We start from the raw sequence: 24,719 nt of genomic DNA, 5'->3' as shown, positions 1-24,719 counted from the left end.
AAAGGAGCAGGGAAACCCTCATTTAAAGAGCTGAATTTGCAGGAAATACATGAATTAGGTCAGCCTCCCTCCCCTTCCATCTTACCACCTCCCTACTCTCAAATTCCCAATTCTTAGGCATCTCTGATTCCCTAATTGTGGCTTTCTTGACACCTATGGTTTTTTTGACCTTTTGTATTCACTAACACTTAACAAAAAAACTTTCTTTCTGGCTAAGATCATGGTCTCTCTGAAATCTATTTCTGAAATCACTTTGTAGAACTAATCCCACTGCTCTTTGTCTCCATTAGGCCAGTCCCGGTGGCCCTGAGGCCCAGACTCAGGCAGATCGGAATGGAAGCCTGCATTTACCCATTCTACCCTGGTGAACTTGCTGCTGCTCTACTGCTTACTCACTGAAATGTCTGCACAATCTCTTTGACTTGCTAAGCTCTTATCTTATACTTGATTATCACTGTTATAGACAAGAACACTAAAAAGAAATGGAAGAAAATAATTTTGTTCTCTTTAAGCCTAAATCATAAATAGTAAGGCCATACTTGTGGCATTAATTCTACTACTGCTTATATTATTTTAATAGTTCATGCTTTTACAAAACAAGCCTAAGTTTAACAGGGAGTGGAGGTAGCATTTCATAATTACTTTTCTTAGGATTGAAACAAAGCAATTTTCACCATTCTATAAAAGTCCTTCAACAATGTAGCACTCAAATGAGCATTCTTACTCTCAAACAGAAGCTACATCTCGCTTGATTGGCTCAGCATGCCAAGATACTGTTCTCACTAATGAGTTCTACACTCTCACTAGGAAGACGGTATGTTCTGAACTACTGGACGCTGACACTATCTCCAGCTGTGCTAATAAAAATCACAGAAATGGCATTGTTATTAGTTTATAACAAAAAAACCTCCTACAAGGTAAAATACTTTACACTTGGACTAGAAAGAAAGCATACATTTACCCCATGCCAATATAGATTTCTAAAACTGGACTTATTACACAGTAATTTTGGATACTGAGAATTTCAGGGATTTTGTTTGTATTTCATTTTTAATGTCCCCTTTGCAATCTCAGAATTAGAATCATTAAGGTTTTGTCTAATGATCTGGGAAAGACACAGTTTGGGCCCCAAATAAAAAGAACTACAATTAAGAATATAAAAAGAGCATCTTTACTTCAAAGATCAGCAGTTAGAAGAGACTAACCAGTATTACTCTAGACCTCTCAAGTTCATAAAACCAAGAAAACTTAGTATAATTTTTAGAAATTAGGCTCTAAATACCGTATATCTGACTAGAGTATTATAATTATTTCCCTAGAGATACTTTTTTTTTTAAAGATTGTATTCATTTATTTTTAGAGAGAGGGGGAGGGAGGGAGAAAAGAGGAAGAGAAACATCAACTGACTGCCTCTCCTACGTGTCCCAACTGGGGACCAAATCCGCAATCCAGGCATGTGCCCTGACTGGGAATGAAACCAGCAACCTTTTGCTTTGTGGGATGATGCCCAACTAACTGAGCCACACCAGTCAGGGCCCTAGAGATACTTTCAAAGACGGCCATGCTAATGGCAATGTTCCCCACCTACTCACACCTACAAAGACGTGCCAGTAGGCTATCTAGAAAGGGAAAGGAGAAATGTCACCTGGGGAAATGAAAGAGCTCACCTATAATTCAGAAGGATGAGTTCCATGTCAACCTAAAGACGCCACAGGTAATTTTAGTGAGCATTACAGGAAGATGGGCCTTACTTAACAAATGAAAATGTAAATTCTTCCCATGCAAATGCATTCAAGGAAGAAGAATGGAAACAACCACCTTGAAGGATTCTCCCTGCCTGACCTGGAAGTTTACCTGGGCTGGGAAGTAGTCCCATAAAACAGAAGGTATCATTGGAAAATGCAATCTTCCATTGAAGGAGGCAAATGCAAACTTTGCCTCATTCCAAATATAATCACCTTTAGTTGTGAAAAAAATGTTAACTCTAATGTGCTTTTCAGTTAAAAAATCTAATACAATACTTACTACTTTAGTGTTGGGTTAACTCTAGCTTATATTAATTCTACTTTTTGAAGAATTAAAACCAAAGAATAACTCAGAACTTCACATTCTAGAGACAATAACCAAGTTAGTCTTTTAATTAAATTTTTTTTTTCCTCTTTGGCATTCAGTTATACATTTTCATAAAATCAGAGTAAAGATGAGACTTTCCACTGGACACTTACTGTAAATATGGAAGCAGTATAAAACAGGAGCGGAAGAGAGGTCTCCTTTTAATTTCTCTCCTGAAAAATGAGTTGTGGAGGATATAGTGGTTGTTCCACATCATAAACCGGACCTCTTTCAGACCCCGAGAGTTGGCTTCTTCAATCAATCGAATAACAGTCTATGGAGTAGTAAGCAGAAGGTAAAGAAAAAAGAAAAAGCAAGTCAACAAACAATCACTATGAAATACAAAAATGTTAATGTTACTAAAGCCACAAATAGTTAACCTTGCTGTTAACATCAGAAGAGTTTCAATAAAGTACAGTGAGTCAATTAATTCCCTTTATACATAGGATTTTTTTCCCCTTCCTTTTTATTTTTGAGGGGGTGGCCAAAGATGCAGGGTAGAAAGATGCTCCCTGTTTAGGAGAGCACAGATTTCAACCTTAATAAACATGGGGGCCCGGGAACTACTCTATTCTACTTTGAGCATAACAATGTCCTAGAGATTTTTTTTAATATTTCCTTTTTTTAGCCTTTTAATTGTTTTTCTTACTTGAAAAAGCTTAATTTTTGAAATTTAACTTTCTGACTCTGTGCTTGTGCCTTCACGATGATTTTTTGCTCCTCAATAAAGAAAAAGCACACTTGAATCTGTCATGGACACATTTAGCACTCATGGATCCACCCTAGGCCCTGCTGAACGTTTTTCCATTTTAGACAACCTCGTTAGAACTTCAGGTCTCATGGCACAAACTCCCTGAAGCTGGCGCGGGCACTATATGCAGACTTTGGTGCTTTCCCAACCTTCTTGGTATAAAGGTAAACAACTACCAGGGGTTCAGGACAGCCTAGTTTTGTTAGAGGCTGCATTGCAGGGCAGTCTCCGAGGGCATGTCAAACACTGAACTATTCTGAGTGCCAGAAGACACCATCCTAGGAAGAAGAACAGTGATTTTTTATATTTATAAAGGGAATTTTCAGAAGAAGATTAATGATGGTAGTGTTCAAATAAATCAATTAAATTCCAAACCTAAAAGAACCTCTCAAAGGAAAAACAAAGGGACAGTCCAAGTATTCTAAGAATACATTTTAATCAGCCTCTTCTTTTCTTTGGAAAATATTAGATACTAATGATTATTTAAAAGAGTCAAAAATTTTAATTTAATAGTTTCATAGTGAATAACATACTATATCATTTTCCTTTGTAATTGCTTTAAAAGAAACCCTAAGGTAAGTATGTTAGTTCCCCTCTTTTGTAATGCTGGAAATTTGATCAAATTGAAGTCAGATCTTTGGAATGTGAAATTAATCTCTACAGTCCATTTCAGGGTGTTTAATTTTGACTTAGAATCCTCATTTAGAGGTAAATAAAGCATCATCATTTTAAAACCTCGCTTTGTGATTGATAAACTATTCCTACCACCTTAGAACAAGGATGCAGGTGTACATTTGATAGAATTTTAAATGACTAATGTTCCTAACCACAGCTCAATAAACATTTTCAAGTACTTCTTCCAGGGGCCTAAGAGTGACTATCTCCCACTAGACTTTTGAAATGCTAAGTGCAACACATGACGTAATCGCCATGAGCCCAGGAGCCAGATATAGACAGAAGTTACACAAGTGCTCATCTCATTAAAATTATTCCCAAAACAGTAATGAGTCTGAGTACTTACAACTGTAAGTACTTTCTCTCCATAATATAAGATACTGGGGAAGCATTTTATCTGATAATAGTGGTATTCTATTTATGGATTCCAGGACTTTAATAGAAAAAAACATTTTCAGAAAAATCAATAAAGTGTTACTTATATCAAAAAAACTCACTTTTATACCCATAAGCTCTTTAATTTGTAGTTCTGCCTAACCATTGTTAGAAAGGAAGAACAAAAGAATGTGAAAGACAAAAATATTCAAATGTACTTTTGGGGGGGAGAAAAACCTGTAAATACCTCAGGATATTCTCTCCATCCAAAGTGGTCCCTACAGAAGAACTTCCAGACTGTGTGGTAAACAGCACTGACATTGCTAGAGGGTGGTGTGGACAGCCTTCGTAGCTGGTCGAATTCAGTTGTTTCATATACAGTCATGGCATTCAAATCTGCCCAGAATTCTTGTCCTCTAAAAAGATTAAGAAAAAATGATTTGTTAATATTAATACATTTACAAAATAGAAAATTTTAAACATCTCATTAATGACGGTAAAAATGTCTAGAATTGGATGTTGTGTAATTTTTAAAGCTGGTCTTATTTGGAATAAAAGGTCATTACTGATTGTTTCCCCATTTCCTACACGCCTTTACTTAACAAGATCAAAATCTCCAGGCCATGAAGTTCCGGCAGAATTGATTTTATCCCACAGCATCAAAGGCCTAAACAATCAACAAAATTCCACCCTTCCCACTACACTGATATCAGCCAGAGAGTCAGATTGAAGACGACACTGACAAAGCAGATAGGGAAACAAAAGAAACTTCTCTTGAAGCTTGTCCTTTTTTTCAGAGCTATCAGTTTACCTAAACCAATACAGGAATGCAATACTGTCTGATGAAAAAAAGAAAAAGGAAAAATAAAATGACTCCAGGAAACCAGTACTGCTAATCTACCCACCATCAGTATTATCTTTTATCCTGTGGGGGGGGGGGGGATAGTTGGCAAAACATGAAGAGAAAAATGGTTTGATTATGAGGTTTAGCTATGATCTATTTTTGTTATCTGGTCTGCCACTGTCGAACCAGCACTTTACAAAATATCTGAATACTGTTGGGTGAAAAATCCCACTGTATGAATCAGAATCACTTAAGAAATTAATTTATAAAGGGTGGTCCAATTAAAACATTTGTGTTTCTTTTTTAATGGAAGTTCATCTAGTTCCATTAAATCATTAAATGAGACATCTGAATCATTATTTTAAGTAACTGACAAGCTAAACTATTCATTGCTCTTCTTTCTTTTTATGTTTCAAAATTTGCCTACGGAAACAAAAAGTTAAATATATCATAAAATAACATTATAGATATACTTTCCACTTCTTAACATCACAGATTTCCAAGTAGGATTCTGTAACACACAGGATACTCCACATACAGTTGTGCTCAGGATGACTAGTTTATGTGAAATCCAGATGCCTGGACAGATATTCCCAATAATTATTTCCTTGTTGTAAATTAGGGTTTTGAAAAGGGTATTAGTTTGACCTAGGGGTTTTGTTGGTTAGTACAATACTTTCCAAACTCTGCTGTTAGAGAACTCGTTTCAAGGATTGTTAATAGGTATTCTGTGCAAAAAAGTCTGCGGTAAAATGTTTGAAAAAACTTGGTTACACAAAATTAAACAAGTTACTTAATGTGGCCACTCCTCAGTCCCTTTAATATGCTAAGGTAGGCTATAAAGTATCCTTCCAAACCTGTGACAATGCTCTCTCCCTTTTCCCCATGAATACCTGTTAACACCTCTCAATAAACAACCCTGACAAATTTTAGGGAAAGAAAATATATTTTCTACCCACCACCCCAATGTCCACAACTTGTGAATCAGCTTCTATTAAAAACAAACAAACCGAAACAAGTCATAAACCCCATCGATGGTGCCATGAAGCACATAACTTGTAAAAAAACAGTATGGTCTTCCCAAACCCTTCATTTCCTGCTCAGAAAGAGACTGACTAGTAGATAGTAGAATGTGATCTTAAAAAGAACATATAATTTTAATTATAAAATGGGAATAAGCAATAGAGTGTAGTTTAAAATCACATTTGGACACTGCTTTGATTAAAGTGATTATGGTAAACAGGGATACTCAATCAAAAAGGAAAAAATTTTTCTGGGAAATCCTTAAAAAAAAGGAAAAAAAAACTCATGGAAAGAATCTCCTATACCTAAACTTTACAACAACTTGCTGTAAACAATTTTCACTTAACTTTAGGAGAATTTGATGTTATCACAGAGCCAAGAGATACTTAACTCTTTCTTCCTCTTAAAATCATTTCCAGTTTCTAAACAGATTTTCTGGCTTGATGTTTATTTCCCAATAACTATTTCCAATTACGAGTTAATAAATCCTCAGAATTTTTTAAAGGGGTTCTTAGAACAGCAGTCATTATGTTAACATGCATTGTAACAGCCATAGCCAATTCTTTTTGCTAGTAAAGTATCAGATTTTATTCTGGACATCGCTGTAGCAATTTTTGTTTAAGCCTGTATTATTAAGACTTCATAGATAATGATTTGCATGAGAAAGACATCTAAAACTGCAGCTTTTGCTACATTCTCCTTTGGGCATTATGAAGTTTCTATGACAAATCCTAATTTACTACAATCAAATGTTCTTTGGATTGATGTATCAAAGTACTGTTTTAGTTCTATTTGATTTTCAATATGCTTTTTTAGGCTTGACAGAGACAAAACAACAAATCTGAAAAACATTAAATTATCTTTTTATAAGATTAATTTTACCACCTGCTCTCCCATAAACAAGCAATGCTTAAAAACTCCAAAGCCAGGAGTATTTTTCCTCCTCAATCTGCATCAGTATGAATGCATAAAATACAGATGCCAAATGTTCCACATCTACCGCTCTTCTTTATCAAACCATTGTTCTCTATTATCAGAAATCAGTTATAAGTTGTGTGTATGTGGTAATAGAAATGTTTGGCTCTATTAGGCAATGCACAAAGAATTGAAACAGATGGTCCCTGGCTTCCAAGGGCTTCAAGAGACAAATGAAAAACCAAAGAAGCAATACCTCTGCCTATTTAAATTCATCAGTGGCAGGTACAATCCCGGAATGAGAGGACAAAGAATAGCCATACAGTGTTATGGGAGAGGAGGTGGTTATTGGAATCCAGGAATGGATAAATGTCAGAAAAGGGAAGAGGCTTTACTTTATCAACGCAAGATAACCTTCTGTAAAAGAAAAAATGCTAGGAACAATTTAAATAATAGGAAATACTACTAGTAAGTAAAGGGTTGTATGGAAAACAACAACAAAAGAGTTCTCCAAGCACTTTGATTTTTGAAAAGGAGGGTAGGGACAGAAGTAGTGCAGAGAGTTGGAAAAGGAAACCTTCAAAACAGGGGTACAGAAGAGATGAAGAAATATGAAACCAGAGTATAACAGGCAATATGAAAGATGTTAGGCAATTAGCTGATGAGGCAAATCTAGGGTCTCTTAAATACAGGTGGGATTTTTAGAGTATCGAGCAGATGGTGATAAAGGGTTGAAGAACTAAGTAAAGGATGTATAAAAATTGAGCAGCAGACAGTGCAAGAGACTGGGAGCTGAACTTAATAAAAGCAGGGTGCAACATCCTGGTGGATGAGAACTCTATGGCCACAAAGGAGTGAGTATTCGAGACACCCACTGTGCAAGTAGGGTTTAGATTTGGTAAATATATCCTGTGGCTCAATCAATCAGTATTGATGTACCCAGGATATAACCTAGTCATTCATGAGGAATCAAGGACAAAAAACCCCTCGTGAACAGATTGCTAATTTTTGCTATAAAGGGAAGAATGAACTTGTGTCAAAATATTAACAATTCTATTTCCACATGCTTTGCCAACAAACACACCACCACATATACCAATATAAGAATCCAGATACAAAATTAAAATTTTGAAAATGACACCTATTCTCGTAATTTACATGCTTTATAACAATGGTTCTCAACAAATATCTCGAAATACCAACTAAACCAACATTTCCCAACATACATTAGCAATACCAATGCCCACACTAAGTCAGAAAGTATACCCCACACACCATCATTTCTTTTATGTATATTTCAGATACTCACAATAAAGTAAAAAGGACCTATGACAGTAAATGATAAACAGCTGTAATGAATATATACCAAAACTATTAAAGAGTTGCTGAATGAAATAGAAATTAGTGAGAACATGATCTGTTTGCTAGATAAATATTTCTTGGGATTATGCACCTGAGAACCCAGTAAGAGTGTAACCATTTGGGATAATTTCTCTATTTATAAATTGTCTGAAACCAAGAAAGAAATGTGACAATTAAAGAAATAATAAAAGGGGCCAGGAAATGTGGTCAAGGTGGGCATCCCAGAGTGGATGAAATGAGAGCCAAGTCTGGCCAGCCCCCAGGCAGGCAATGGGGGGCAGGACACCACATGCAAAGTGATTGACATGTGTTAGAAGCTAACCGAGCAAGGCAGGAGAGACCCCAAGGGCATGCAGCACATGCAAATTCACGTGGGAAGTCAGGGTGTATGTGTGTGAAGAGGATGCTAAGAGGTAAGATTGGACTGGATAGGTTGGCCGGGGCCAGATAATGAAGAGCTTTGTATCCTGGATTAAGAGGTTAGGACTTGATTCCATGGGCAGTAGGAATCACCAGTTTTCAATCAGGTTCAGCCTTTACTTTTTATAAAGGTCACTCCAACAGTAGTAGTATGGTGCACTGATTTATTTTTGATAGGGGAGAGTGGAGGAAGGGTGGAGACAGGCACTTACTTGCTTTAATATTTATTATTCTATGCTTAGCCATCTACCAAGTATTAACAGTGCACATGAGCCAAATGTCAGAAAATGGAGGAGGCAAGGAATGCTCTGAGGGGTATTTAAGGGTTAGAACATAACTGCATGGAGGATGATTACATGTGGGGCTGAAGGGAGTAGAGAGTCCAGGATGTAGCCTGTATTTCTGGTCTGGGTGACTGGTTAACAGTGACATTGAATAAGACAGGAATTGCAGAACGTGGACATATTTAAGTGGGAAGATGATGCAAATAGAATATAGAAATCATGCTTTAGCAGAGGTCAATTAAGTATAAAGTTTTCCAGATCCTCCTTTGTACAGTTTTAACCAAATGGGCTAGACTTTGGCACTTTGGCTTTCTGCCTGTAAGTTAACTGGTTTCTACAAGGACAAACCTGTGACCTCAATAACACCTGCCCTAATCAGTTGGACTAACTAGACATAATTAATAGGTCCTCTTATTTTATTACTATGATATAAAATGAAAATGTCTCCCAAAACTGAGAATCATAATGATAGAAGGATAAAGATCAAATGCAGTATGAAGAGAGTGTTAAGGCTCTTCTGCTACAGACTTGAGACAGGCATGACAGATGGGGTATGTTTGCTGCTGCTAAAGAGATTTCACAGATGCACAAAATATAGCTGGCTTTTGATACCTGTCTTTGATGTTTCCAGGAACTCATTTAGCAAGGCTGGAATATCTGGCAGCTTATATATCCCTTCAAATATGTTACAAGGTGATGAAAATCAAAGCCATGGCATATACTGTATGAAAATATTTTGTAAAAGCAGTATAATTATTAAACTTCAGAAGACTGACTATGTACTCATAACTTTCTGCTTTAGAAGCATAGTAACTGTCATTTATTGTTACTAATTAAGATTTTTTTGCTAACACTGACTCAAAGAAATAGCACAGAGCTATTGGAAGAGGCAATAAAAAATTACCTATAAATGCTTACATACAAAGCAACATCTTTTAATATTTACCAGAGGTTAAAATTCTATACTTAACTTCTACACTATGACATTAGGTCTTAGTGTAACAACTGGGCTTTCCCCTTTGTATCAGAATATCTAGAGATACAGATGTACCTAAAAATAAAAATTGGGAGTTTACATTATGCATGTGGCCCTCAGTAGATTTGGGTAAGCTACGAATCAAATGTTGACTCTCAATTAAATCTGCCCACATCTGCCCTAGCTGGTGTGGCGCAGTCGGTTGGAGCATCATCGTGAAACTAAATGGCTGGAGGTTCAATTTCCAATCAGATTTGTAGGGGAGGGCAACCAATTGATGTCTCTCAAATCAGTAAAATAATTTTTTGATAATCGATCAGTAGTTTTTTAAAAAATAAAAGGAAAAATCTATCTATATCTAGGAGATAGTGGCCTAATCAAGGCAAGATCGCTTTAGATCACTCTATATAACAATTAACATCAATCTTGGACCATGGATTTATCTTATGGTTCTAAATGCCTCAAAAGATTTTTGGGCAGGTAAAAATATCCCCCAATTTAAGAAACAACTCTTAAAAAGGGATCATCAAAAGGCAAACTTCTGACTGTGTGTGTTGTTCCTTTGGTTTCTCCTGGGACATCTTAGATATAGGGGAATGAGAAGGCAGCAAGTTAGTGAGTGAAATGCTGCCTAGAATCACATTATCTGTGTGCTAAACCCCTTGTCTGATTTACAAATTGTTAGACATCTAGTAAGTCGTCTTAAAAGTCATTCTAGAGGTGAACACAGTGAAATAATAATGAGGATAAAAGGAGAAAAATGGAAGACGGATAGGTTTCCTAAATAAAAGGATACCTTGTTTTAAGAAAGTGAGGAAGTAAACAAACACGGTTTATTATCAAAAAACTGTAGTAAGACACAGCCATTTGAAAACATCTAAATGTTTCCTAACCCCCTAAGAAACAACATCATACACTGAAGTCCCCTTCATGCAACCACTTAAAAAGAAAAAAATACAATATCCACTTGAGGAAAAGAAACCTACTAAAATATTGCTGTTAGACTTTTTGGCTTTTATTACAAAACTACCAGATCAAAGCAAAGCATACAAAAGAAGTTTCTAATAAGATGTGGATAAGCCAAAATTCTTTGATGAATAAAAATCATATTAAGAGTTCAGAAGATCTCACTGCTATCTATTTATGGAGGCACAGGACTAAATTTTAAACCCTGAAGACATCAGAAATATCAGAGAGCTTTAACTTTTATCCGAGTTCAATCACATGTCCTGAGACTCCTAGAAGTAAAGTGAGACATACTTCTCAACCATGGTATGACAAGGAAGTGAAACGTAATTTCCGTAAAAAGCTGAGATAGAAAGTACACAACGGATTAAATAATGCGTATCATGCCTTACACTACCTTAAATTATGCAGTTGTTGCTTTTTATGAAGATGAGTAAATATCCTCTTTGTTAAGTGAAATAACATAAATGAAATACTAATTATAAATAATTATCATAAAATGTTATCCTTTAATAACTCCCAGTAAGATACAATCTATAACCTTAATTTATTTCTGAGCTAATTTTTAAAATTACAAACTCCTTTAAAAAGATTTTTATTCAGAACATTCTGAAGTTAGCCTTGTCTTTTTCCCCCAATTAGTACCGATAAACTAATTGATAAGTGAACAAATTGAAAATATAATCACTGATAGCTTATTATGAGGACCGAGAGATGAATAAGAAACTTTCAGCATTACAGATTTAAATGTATACAAACTAGTATATAGTGAATGCATCACCCCCTGAGAGCTTTTAAAATGGTCTAGGTTTTATAAACTATGACAAAAAACCTTTCAACAGGGTCTTAAGTTAGTCAACTCTTCCTAGAGGACAGGGATGCTACAAAACCAAGATTTAATTTTATCAATTTCTGAAGGGAATCTACATTATTTTTTAGTAGCAAATTAATTGTACAACACTTTACACAACACTACTGAGGTGTAGCAACATTTGGATAACCCAAACCTCAGAAAGCAAGCAAAGTTCCTTCTGTTCCATATACTCTACCCCCATTTAAGGATGTCTTTCATTTCTTTTATTAACTTGGAAGGCAAACCTGTATTTCTCCTGTGCTTATTTTTATTCTCTCAGTGCCTGGAAATGAAAGAGAGAAGCCAGGTGACAGTCAGAAACCAAAGACCAACCACAGCAGGAAATTTATATAGAGTATTTTTTGCTATTTGCCCTCTCTGTGCCCTGCGGGAGCTGTGAAGATCACAGGGTGCAGGCAAGATTCTGAAAGCACATTGCACTACTACAAGCAAAGTTTACCCGTGGGCCCCTACTCCTGCCATTCTTCACTCACTATTTAATGCTGGTAAAATTTAGAGCAAGGAAGGTCAGCTAAACTCAATGGCTGTATGTCAAAAGAGAAGGGACAGTTTAAGAATATCTTAATCCAAAAAGAAAAATAAACGTAGTAAGAAATTGCAGTAAGTGTGGCCTAAACGAAACATATTGCCAATCATTGTGAGAAGTTCAATATTTCAACATTAAGACCAGTCACAAAGCCTTCCTTATGCTCAGAAGCAAGGACAGACAGCATTTGCATAAAGAATACAAATGTCCTGAACAAATTTTTCTCAGACAACTTAGTCACGGGGGATTCTAATGCGCTCCTTACACAACATTTTGCGGCACACATACTGGCAAGTCACTGGTTTCTGTAGAATGTGAAAGGAAATAGTTGCTCTAGCATTCTCACTCTCATGTTAGCTTACCCTTTCATTGTGATTACCGTGCAAAGGTTCTTTACTGGTCAAGTGGGTGTTGCCAGTAAGTAAACAGCACATAGCAGAGAAGGATGAAGGAGACAGACAAATTTTATTACAGAAATACTGCAAATAGGAATGCTTAGTTAACTCCCTTTATGCTCACCTTAGCAACTGACTAGGTCAGCAAGGAAAATTGGAAATTTCAGAATTTAGAAACTTATTAGAAACTTATTAATATATCATCAACTTCTAAAATTTGAGTTCCTGATCACAGGATTGGTTACATTTAGTATAAAACTGCAATAATGTCTTTTGCACAGAGCAACTATAAATCTTTACAAACTACCATGATGAATAACTAGAATTTATATAAAATCCTTTATTTTCCAAGATTTCAAAATGTATTTCAGAACCTACCTCTTATAATTTGAAATTAACAAGGAATTAATCTATATCAGAAATTCAACGCTTTCAGTTAATGTGTCAGGGATTAGGCTGGATAAGTTTTAACACAGGGATTTTAAATTCCTGGTCCCTAGAAAGCACTATCATAATCTATAAATATAAAAATACTTTGTTTTTGTTAAAGAAGTCCCTTCATATCTAAAATGTGACTTGTTTGCTCTTAAAAATGGTAAACTATATAAGTATTTATTCCTTTGTACAGTCTGTGTTTATGGTGTTACAAAGTACAGTTCAACCCAAGATCTTAAGCTATTACCCAGCAACATCAAACCCAGATGAAACCTTCAGCAGTCTAGTGTCTTCCAGTAATACAAGATCACTCATATTCACTTCACTTTAGTTTAAGACTCCCAGATTTATTTTAGAAGAGAAGCTCAACTGCTTTTTCACAAAGAGTTTCTTATAAGACTTACTAGCCTCACAGGAAGTTGTGCTACAATAATCGAGTCACCTTATAACTCAAAATATGTTTTTTTCCCTTTGCAAAAATGACATATGCATATACTTAATTTTTCTTTCCACAAAAAGGCAACTGCAACTCACAAGCAGGACACTGGTAATTATTCAAGGTTGCAGACCTAGGTTAAGAGTAATTTAAATGTGATCAAAATTATTATCATCAGACAAAAAGGATGCAGAAGCTTGTGGTCTCAAATCATGGAGAAAGAAGTAAGACAGTCCATAGAAAAACACTTTACAATCTCAAATGGCTGGATTTTAGTAGCATTCCTTGAGTGGTCAAGGTTTATATGGGCTACATACTGCTTCACCTTTTAGAAATATCTGTCAAACCCAATACAAAACTAAGAATCACTGACTTTTTAATTACTTACTTTTTCCTGTTTACTTACAATAAAAAGTAAAAGCTTTAGAGTCCATTCAATAATAAAACGCATAACATATGATATATTTTGAGGGACTGCCAGATAACCTTATAAGTATTTCCTCCAAATGTCTTTGCTTTTTGTGAAGTTCATTTTCATGACCATAAATACATTAGGAACAGACTGACCTCAACCTGAAACCAGGTGACAGCTGCTTCAAAAAGTCTAATCTGCTTATTGATAAAAAACCAGATAAGAAATGAATGATTGCTATTGATTCCCATGATAGCTCTATAGACCCAGTAACTCCTCTGGATTAGCATAGAAAGAAGCCAATTAGTTTTATTTCATATGTAAATAGCATTAAAGAGGTACAAAAAAATAATTCATTGGATTGCTTTATTCTAAAGCATAAGGCACACATTTTGAAAGTCATTTCAAATACAGTTATTGCTTATGGAGTTCTCTTAGGCAGAAATTTTTAAAAATAAATTCAAACTCCTCCAGCTGTGTATATTCAAGAAATACCAAAAAGTCACAAGTCATAGTAAGTTTCAGCTGTTCTCATCTCTCCAGTGTTACCAATAACACATAATGAGTTAGTTCATACATCATCACAGCTGTACAGGCCAGAGCTAACTTGGCTAATTTAACAATTCCAGTAGAGTTCAGTCAGGAGCTTGCTCCATTTTAGATAATCTACTCTGCAAGTCACATAAAAGAACAGCATATGCTCTTTGTTATCATCAATATGCAACACTTCTGTCTTCTTTCACAGAGTTCCTGCGACGTCATCTAATGATATTATCCTTTGGACAGATTTTAAAAAAAAGTTCTAAGAGCAACTGGCAATTCAAATCATTCAAAACTAAGACTATGACAACCCTCTTAAATGTAAGCTATATCAAGTAAAACTCCCTTTTTTCTCTCAATATGCTTTAATTCCAAAAGAGAAGAAAAAGAATACCGTTCTGAGAAAAATTAACCCTGGAGTTGGGGTTTGCAACTTTCTACTTCACCCTCCTACATTCTTTCAAAAAAATCAGAATTAGAATAATCACTGGTCATATTTTTCACCTACAGATTAGCTCCAAATTAAAGTTTGCAGAGTGCCTCTTCTTTATGGTCGATAATAACTACAGGACTTCCGGCACACTTTAAAATGGATGGAATGTGAAAACCAATGGCGATCTTAGTTGCTAATGGAAGATTTGCACATCCTCCACAATTTCAATTATCCACAACAGTATTGTACATTTAGTGAGGCTCTTTTAAAACTGCTTAGACCTGCCATTTAGTATTATTTTCTAAAAAGGATGAGTGTCTGAACTGTCAGACACTATGTTTCCTTAATTGAAAACATAACATTCAATGTTGTTTTCTTAACTTCGTATTTGGAATTTGGAAATTCTCCAAAGCCCATCCCGTGTGCAAAAGAAGCATCGGCATGTAAATACAGGGAGTTCATACATACAACTAGTTTCCAGTTGATGTTGGCAATGAACATCTGCAGATGTACAAAAGCAGAGTGTGGTGGAAAAGTGGGATTATATCATAATTTGGGGTGAAGGCAAAATTGGAAAAGAATTAAAATAATTTCATTATAATGAACAAAAAAAGCACTTATTATTATTGAAATTCTTTTTAAAAAATATTTTTTAATCCTATCCAAGGACATCTTTTCATTGCTTTTAAAGAGGAAGGGGGAGAAACATCAATTGATCGCCTTCCTGTACATGCCCGTGTGTGTCTGACCAGGGATTGAACCCACAACTGGTTCAATTCCCAGCCTTTCCAGCATACAGGACGATGCTCTAACCGTAACTGAGCTACACCGGCCAGAATGAAATTCTTTTTTAAATGTGTTTTTAGTATCTAAGCATCTTGAGTGAAGAGGTGGAAGGGACTTGTGAACTTTTCTAACTCAACTTCCTTTCCAATTTCATTCTTGAGAATAACAAACCCTGCAAATCTAATTTGGATTAATTTAGATGTTAAATCTACATTTGCAAAACAAAGAATTTTATCTGCACAGTACACCCAGAACTATGAACTTTCCCCAAGTTTCACACAATGAAGTATTATGGATGTAGTATGTAATTATGATTTATCAAGTCATATAAAATACTGAACACAAGTGGGATAAACAACTGTCATTCATTATTCCTGGATCCAACGACTGCTGGGTCTAACGTGGACATATACACAGCTGAACACACACTTCCTGGTTATGTGCAATCTGAACAGATAGACCAGCTTTACAGGCCTGACCACAGAGATTAATAGCTTTAGCCAAATAATGTGGTAACCATGTGAACCTGGGCTGCTCCAGCTTGTTTGTGAATCTCTCAGCAAGGCCCAACATGCCGTTATCTGCATCTTGTTGCCAGGAAACACAACATCGCTTTGGAATACAAGGAAAACCAGGTTGCAATGACCACAGGTCAACTTCCCAAAAGCCTAATTTTTGACACCTAGCTATCTACAATATTATAACATTTCCAAGGAGAACCTGCACTTTCCTAGTAATTAACTTAGTACTTTGCTATTTTTGTCAGGGTAGGACAATTTCACTACCATTAACAATGTATCACCAGCAATAACAATAATTCAATCATACCTTCTTCTCAAGTGTCAAAATAAACATTACTTATTATGTAAAACTGATTTGGAAATCAAGCATTCACTGCAACTTCTTTGTAACTGATCCAACAATATATCTATTCTTCAGCAAAGTAATTTTACCAAAGGACAAAATACCCAATATGCCGCTGACCTAAGAGTTCCTGAATTTGCTCAATCAAAATACCCATCTTGGCTTGCTCATGGTAATAGAACATAATGTGTTGGACAATAATCCTGGCCAATTCAAACAGACAGAAAACGTGCTTCATAGGAGTGAAGTGGGAGGCTACTATTCTGCAGTTTTGCAATCTGGAGATGGAAGGATTTGAGAGTATATAAAATTAATTACCCTTGACCAATTAGAATTGCTAGCTCATGGGCAACAGAGATTTAGGACAATTCCTTATTAAAAGGATTTTTAAGAGAATGGAAAACATCATTGTCTTCCAATGCTGGCTTAAAAAATGTTAAAAGTACATAGTTTTATTACAGGATGTAAGAATTTCACTACTCAAACAAGAAAGAATCTTGGATGCATTCTATTATCAAGATAATACACTTATGATCAGGAAAATCCCATTCTTTCTTATATATAATCTTACTTTTAACCCAAAGAGTCTTCTAAATAATAATGCCTTCAAACTTGGGCCTTATATTGTTTCTCTCCTTGTTCCATATATCCCTTTAGATGTCCCTTTGAATCTTAGAAGATGCACAGTTTAGTCTCACAATTGAGTTGCTAAAAAGACACAGATCTGTGTACTATATAACTGAAATATTGAAATATTAAAAAGAAACCACTTACCTAATACTAAATGGGAACAGAGAAGATAAGAAAAAGGACCAGATTTCCACAATGCCAATAATGTTTTGGCACTATATTAGAACACAGAAGGTGAACATCAAGACTAAAAGAATTAAACAACTTGGAAATGGTTACTGCCACCATTTGTTGACTGTCTAAACACCTGAAGAGAGTAACCCAAGTTTTCCGTGAACAAAGATGTATCTTAAGGAAGTTTTTCTCCTGGACTTCTGCATTAGGTAACTTGGGGTAGTTTTCCTCCCTATGGGCCATGCCTCTCAGTCCTATACCCATCAAGTCATTTATTATCTGTGAAGCAGTCAGGACACACTCATGATCTCCCAAATCAGGAAAAATGGATTAAAGTGCTCTTCTCCCCCCAAGTAATTTTATTACTTACTCTTGGTCACATACAAATAACTATTAATATCACACATTATAACTCCTTTTATACTACAGGAGAAGCAACTTAGAAATATAAAGCTTAATATTATTATACAGCCATTTTTGCACTAGCAATTTCCTATGTGGCAATTATCATTTTCTTCATTTTAAGTTCAATTAAAGGGAAATTCAGATGTGGAAACCTCAGCTCCCTATCCTATCATAGTGAATATTGCTTGGACATCCATACTAAAAGAACTGAATTATTTATATACATGTCTTGGATACAAAAATAATGAGGGTTAACTTTTTAATGTAAATTATAAGTATACCTATTAACTTAACATAAACCTTCCTTTCATTCATTGTTAAAAGACCCTTTCAGGTTTAAGAAAATACCCTCAATTGTTGAACAATTTATTTCACCTATAAGATAAATAGAATAATTAACGTAATGGTAAAAAGCTTTAAGGAAACCTAAAACAAATATTTAACATGTTTGGGCATGATTCGCAAGTTTGGGAGGAACTTTTGAGTCATTCACAAGAAGACTGTTGTACCATTCAAAATTAAGAGGGCCACAAAAATCTCCAAACAATACTATTTTCTTTTAAAAATAAGTTACTCAATTTGCAAAACTTTAGAATTAGATATATTAGGTATTCATTATTTATAAGATTCACCATGGATTTTCTTTCAGAATCAAGTTCTTCCATGTGATTAAAATTGTATTTGATTTACCAGTCAATGTATATGTAACTTCCCAGTCATATATACATTGTACAGAGGGACGTTTGAATTTTTCAAATCATAAAAAACTTCCTTGTCTGCATAGGTAAATAGCTTGCATTCAACCACCATGAAAAATCAGTATAGCACACAGCCAGAAAAATGGCAGTGGAAAAAAAAGAATAAAACCCATTAGGTTACTACTAAAGGAAATCAGCCTACTAATCAGCTTTTAACCTCTTTATCTTTTCTATGGTATTCAACAACAGCTTTAAAGAAGTTGTAAGTACATACCCATACTTCATTCTCATCCTATCATTCTCTGGATTACAGTAAAATCTTTCCAAGTGCTCCTGGGAATCATTGGATACACTTTGCCACTTTTGGGTAGTTGTCCTCTTGATCTGCCAGTGATAGGGCAAGACCGTGTGGTGCTTCAAACAATCCCTGCCATAAATACATATGCCTTGCAAAAAGTCCATGCAAATTTCAATTTCATTCTCTTGGTGAGTGTGGTACTGTAACTGGTTCACCAGCTCAAAAACAAGGTCAAGGGAAGCCTCCTCACTTTTGTCCTGAAAGAGCTCAGTACTCAACTTATCACTGGTGTCCAGAATGTACTGGATTGTATAACTGTTGTCTTGGAAAACCCCTGGGGCATAATCCACGACTTTGTCTATGCAGTCAGGACTAATAGGAACATCACTTGAAACTGGGTGTAAAAGGGCAGTCTGGAAGTGCCCTCCTGTAGAATCTGCCACTGTCCCACTGATGGTTTCTGGTGAAAAGCTGTGATCCTGGATTGGAACCACTTGTTCTGGAGCATCAGTGGAAGGACGAGCTTCTGGTATTTGGTCCCTGACACTTGTCCCCTCAGGAATCAGGACAGACATGTTATTTTCTGCTGGCGAACACGATGGATTGATTTCCAGGGTTTTTTTCACCATAGGTTCATGCAAGCCGCTTTCATCTGCATTCTGGTTTCTAGATCTAAAAACCCCATCAAGTGATCCAGATTCTAGCAAAGTGTTTAATATTGGCCTCAAAGACCTCAAGGTTCCAGTTCCCAATCTCTTCTGATCCTTTTTCTTAAAACAAGTCTTCAATGGAGTGATCTTGTCAGAGAGTCTCACTGGGCATGAAAAGTCATCAGGAGGAGAGGGAGGCTGCACTACACAGTCTGGCTCAGGTTCGGTGGTTTCCATTTCCATGATGTGGATTAGCTCCAACTGCTCCTCGGAGTCTAAAAAATCCTACCAGGAAAGGAAAGAAGATGATCATTTACAACCTGACAACAACTGGATCCCATTCACTCACCAAAATGTTTTGTTTTGGTCTATGACCAAGTCCCCCGAAATCACTTCTCTTACATTATTCCATCTTTACAGGTCAATTTTAAATTTTACTGAGAAATCAACGCTCCAAAGCAGCCAAGGCTATTCAAAAGCCTACAGCAGGTAAAGGTAAAAGAGACTATTTTTCAATAGGCTCTTGAAATTCACTTGTGGACTTAATACACATCGATTTGTAATTCTGCTGGGGTATAAATTTTTACTGTAAGTCTAGGGTGGAGTTGGGGTGAGGGGTTGAAATAAGTTCGTCTAAGGATGACAGCAGGGAACCCACATCTTCACTGCTTTGTGGTTCTCTTCACAGTTGTTTATGTATCACCTTTTTCATGAGGTGACAAAAACTGTTTCTTTGTAAAAAAAAAAAAAGTTCATCAAATGAAGAGTGAACTAAGTTAAATAGTGAGTGAATCTGGGGCGTGAGCACTCAGGAAACAGAGGCTCTCAATTAAAATGTTATATAGGAGAAAGCCAGGAGCCTGTTAAATCCTTTCTGTTCAGATAAGTCCTTACTTGAGGTCATTCGTGACTTTAGGGAAACCACTATAACCAAACCAGTTTTACCATACGCTAATTGTTATAAACTAGAGTTAAGTTCATACGTGAAAATGACATTTATGACAACCTGCTGTATTCAGAAATTCCAATATATTCCCCAAAGATGTTAAGAGTCTACCTTTGCAATCCCCAAAACATTACCACTGCTGGAGGACAAATTCCAGGACTTGTTTAGCAACAGAAGCTACATAAGCAACACTGTTTTAGAAACCAAACACAACTTCATAATGCAGAAAGAGCCTCCTTGTCCTTGTCTTCAGAAAAGTTACACATATGCATTTTTAAAGGCAAATGAAGGCATATTGTAGAAAATAACACAAGAATATAAAACACAAACCACATTTCAGATTCCTTATGAACTACTGAAAGAGAGTAAAAGTGCTTTCTTCAATGAATCAGACCCCTTGGGAAAAAAAGGAACAAAATATAAAGCAAAGAAAATTTCGTAAAATGACAAATGGTGAACAAAATATAAAGCAGTATCTAAGGAAACTCTGTAAAATGACAAATGGTACCTCCTCCATAACCTAGCACTCAACTAATTCTGAAAATATTTACCGAACACTGTGCCAGGCAGGAAAGGACTGGCGATGGGCAATTAGGCAATTAATCCCTTTCCCTCTCGTCCAATATACTGAAAAGATATTTGCTGCGAGGGCCACGACTTCAACAAGTACGCATCCCAGGTGCCCATTACAGTGTCTAGCACAATGCAAACACTGAATACCCTATGATATTTTTTTGGTTGAATTAATGAAGAAAAAGAGCCTTATTAAGTGCCACGTGATGTTACTTTTTTAATGGGTCAACAATAAAACGAAATAATAAAATTGAGTGCCCAGAAAAACGAATATTAAACATCTAATTGGAGAGATACTTGAATCAACGTGTGAAAACCGCATAATGCTCAAACTCAGAAAAAGAAAACACAAAACCACAAGGTATTAGCCCCCTTGGTAAGCACAAAAGGAAAAGGTAGGAGGAAAAAAAAAAGAGTTCAGCGTGAGCTGCCATTGTTATGGAAAGCTTCACGAAGGAGGGACTTGACAGAAGACATAAATCAACTGGAAAGCGGCCAAGCCAGGCGTTATTATTCATAATTCACTGCTCTCGCCTCCAGGCACAATTGGCACAGACTGTGGTATTCCCTCCCCACTGCACCACACCGCCCGGTGCCACCCTCCACGCACGCACACACTAACCACGCCCATCACACCCCGTCAAGGCCAAGCAGCCCCTAACCCCATCCTTCGGACGCACGCACGCTAGAACTTTTCCCATTACTGCCCTTCGGCTTCGTTCGGAAATGAACCGGAGGAAGAGGCAGAGGACTGAAGGAGCGGTGGGAGTGGGGAAGTCAACAGCACCTAGTTCCTCAATTAGTTTGCATAACAAACACGAGCGACTGGAAGGATACTTCCCGGGGTCCCCGCCGGGGGCGCCCCGCCCAACGCCCCACCCCCCACTGCCGGCCGGGGGCACGCTCCCACCTCCGGACTCTGCCGAAGGCCCAGCGCCGCCCGACTCCCGGGCGCGGAGCCCCGGGGCGAGCGGCGCCTCCCGCGGGCCGCGGCGGAGAGCGCGGCTCCGCGCCGACGGGGCGCTGCGCGGCCGCAGGCGCCGCCGGGCTCGGCCGCTCCGGCCCGGGAGTCGCGAGCATCCCGCCCCGCCGGCGCCGCGGCGCTCCGCAAACCCTCCGTCCAGCCTCCTCCCGGCGCGCGCCTCCCGCCCGGCTCCCCTGCGCCCCAGCAACCCCGCACGGCGCCCTCCGCAGCCCGCCCTTCACCCCGCCGCCCACCCTCCTGAGGGGACAGCCCTGCGAGTCGCGCAGGGTCGCAGAGCAGCGCGGCGGCGCGCCAGGGAGACGCGGCCGGCGCTCCTCCGGGAGGAAGGCGAAGACTGCGCCTTCAAAGTTCATCTGAGAACAGCCTGCAAACTTCTGGGCTGCAGCCGGAGCGCGGGGCGGCCGGGAGGCTCTCCCGGCGCCCGGGCCCCTCTGGGTCTGCGAAGGGCTCCCGTGGGGGCGCGGGGGAGGCCGCGCAGCCGCTGCCCCGCGCCCGCTCCGGACTGGGGGAGAGGGCAGAGGCGCGGGCGACCCCGACGAAACCCCTCCGCGCCCTGCTCCGGTGTGTACACCTGCCGGAGGCCCTGAGTCGCTAAGAAGTGTAAACCAATCACATCCCGATCTTGAAGGGATCCGAGTGAACTCGGTGCAGAAAAGCACAACCTAAGTACCGATCTAGACCCGCGAGAGTCGCAGCGAGCCCGGCGCCCCCCTCCTCACCCGCCGGCCCCGCCGGGGTCCCTCACCGGCTCCTCTGAGCTCCCCCGGAGCCCTGTACCTGAACGGGCAGCCCGAGAGAACCGAGCCCAGGAGCCGAGTCGCGGCGCTGCCGGTGCGCGGGCAGCGTCCGCACAGGGGTGGGTCGGCGCGGAGGGCAGGCTCGACTCTCTAGGGGTCGCAGGCTGGGGACGCCGGGAACGGCACTCGGGCCATTCCGCCGCCGCGAGCGCAGAAAGCCGCGACCGCACTGCCGACGCCGATCGCTCGCCTGTCACCTCGAGCTCTGCTTTAAAGTGGCTTCCGGTCGCTCGCGCTCCACAGCCCGGCCGCGGAGGTGGAGCCTGGGCCGCGGGGTGCGGGGTGGGGTGAGGGGGCCGGGCGCTCACTGGGTGCGGGGAAAGAAACCCGCCCCGCGTGCGCGCTCGCGAGGAGGCGCGCGGCGGCCGCGCGCTCCCGGGGGGGCGTGTCCTCTCGTGGGCCAGCTGGTGACCGGAGGGTCCTCGTCTACGCGCCTCGGGAAGCGCGCGGCTGGGAGGAAGAGAGCTGCTCTTCCCGTGGGGCGGGCTCCACCTGCCTGCGGGTAGCTGGAGGGTCACTTTGTTCCGAGAAAACCCAGGCACCCGAAGGAGGATGTGAAACGGAACGACCCGTTTCTGTGCGGTTGGCTTTGTTTATTTGCCTCCTCACAAGACGCCTCCCGTCCCTGAAGCCGCGAATCCCCAAGGGGAGGCAAACGGCTGCTATCGCCCCTGCGGCCAGACGGGGTCGCCCGCCCCGTACCGTACGGGCAGACCCGGCGGCTATCCCTATGCGATCGCAGGCATCCCTCTTTCAGGGGAAACCTAGCTTTGGGGTTCTGAGGATAAAAGCGCTCATAGATATGTTTTATTTATTTTTTTATAGATATGTTTTAAAGCCCACAGACATCGTAGTGATTTATTGACTCAATACTTGTTGAGCGCCTACTGCGTGGCAGGCGCGTGCTAGGCTTAGGCTACAGCCCTGATCAGTCCCCAAACCCACCATGAAACATGCAGAACACCACTTACCTCTAAAATACACGGCCCGTGCGAATTTGCTATATTTCCTGGATTGTAAAATGCCTTTAGGGTAACTCCATATGTTGAGTAGCTGTCCAGTGGTACAGGAAGAAAAGGTGAAGTTCAAATAATCACTAACTATGGGCGGGGGAGGTGGCGAGTCCCTGATCAAAATAAAAGAAAGTTAAGTATGGTTTTATTCGCAACAGCTGGCAGAGAGAGAACAAAATGCATTTTGCAGAGATGCTCTCTGCTTGTGGCCTGTAATATAAACTGGTTTATTCCATAATTTGGGGATTTTCTGGGGTGAAAAGTCAACTATTACCTTATCAGACATGGAATCCTATCAAAATAGAGCTGAGAGGTGGTAGTAATAGATAAATGGTTCCAAGTGTTTCTTAAAGTCTTCTAAACCAGATTGGAGACCACTGAACTCTTCTAAATCTATTTAGCAAAGAGCAGATTAAAAGGAGTATTTCCCCAGCAGGCTTATTTCAAACTGAGTCAATTAAACTGAGGTGGAAATGATATGGACAGGATACAGAGGCTAATAAAGAAAAGACAAGAATTTTGAAGCATAAAAACTGTACTGAGACAAGACCTTCATCTACGCCTGCTCATTCCTACATGGAATTGCCTAGAAGCAAGTATCTGAGTTTAAATTGATTTTGCTGTTTGCTTTTATTTATCTTTTCTGTTCTGTTTTATGTCTTTTCATGCTTTCCTTTGGATTAAGTATTTTAAATTGTATTTTTCCCGACAATTAGATTATTTGGTATACATTCTTTATCTTTTAGTAGCGTTTCAGTTATTTATTGCTGTGTACCAACCACCTCAAAACTTAATGACTTAAAACAACTTTTATTTGCCCAAGATTCCAGATTCTCTGGCTCAAGAATTTAGCCAGGCTGAAGTGCATGACGCACATCTGTCCCATGATGTCTTGGGCCTCAGTTGGCGTGGTTCAGGTGGCTGGAGCCCGGCTCAACCAGGGTCTTATGTCTTGGGCCTCTGTCCTGGCTGTTGGCTAGATTCCCTGATTTTCCTCTACATGGCTTTTCAATGTGGCTAACTTGGGCTTCCTCACAGCATGGGAATTCCAAGGTTCCAAGAGGGAGCATTCCAAGAAGACAAGCCATAGTGTGCAAGCCTTTGCTTCCTAATGTGTCCCTGGCCAAAGCAAGTCACACAACCAAC

General features: G+C 39.1%; 1 protein-coding gene and 1 pseudogene across 2 annotated transcripts in view; both read right to left on the bottom strand.

Moving 5' to 3' along the window:
• The window catches only part of TIPARP (TCDD inducible poly(ADP-ribose) polymerase), a 28,417-nt gene extending 5,627 nt beyond the window's left edge, over positions 1–22,790 (bottom strand). The window contains exons 1-4 of one of the 2 annotated variants that reach the window (XM_045197211.3): positions 22,509–22,790; positions 18,586–19,544; positions 4,161–4,329; positions 2,226–2,386 (exon numbers count right to left, since the gene is read on the bottom strand). In XM_045197211.3, the coding sequence (XP_045053146.2) occupies positions 2,226–2,386; positions 4,161–4,329; positions 18,586–19,502 (1,247 nt within the window). In that variant the 5' untranslated portion in view covers positions 19,503–19,544; positions 22,509–22,790. The remainder of the gene's footprint in view (positions 1–2,225; positions 2,387–4,160; positions 4,330–18,585; positions 19,545–22,508) is intronic. The other variant, XM_024563005.4, reaches the window with a different exon arrangement.
• LOC128780260 (large ribosomal subunit protein eL34 pseudogene) lies at positions 2,651–3,160 on the bottom strand (annotated as a pseudogene).
• Positions 22,791–24,719: the final 1,929 nt, after the last annotated feature.

This window comes from Desmodus rotundus, chromosome 2 (genome assembly GCF_022682495.2).
Source record: "Desmodus rotundus isolate HL8 chromosome 2, HLdesRot8A.1, whole genome shotgun sequence".
Taxonomy (NCBI): Eukaryota; Metazoa; Chordata; class Mammalia; order Chiroptera; family Phyllostomidae; genus Desmodus; species Desmodus rotundus.
Note: the sequence above shows the minus strand (reverse complement) of the source record. Positions and strands in the feature narration are given on the sequence as shown.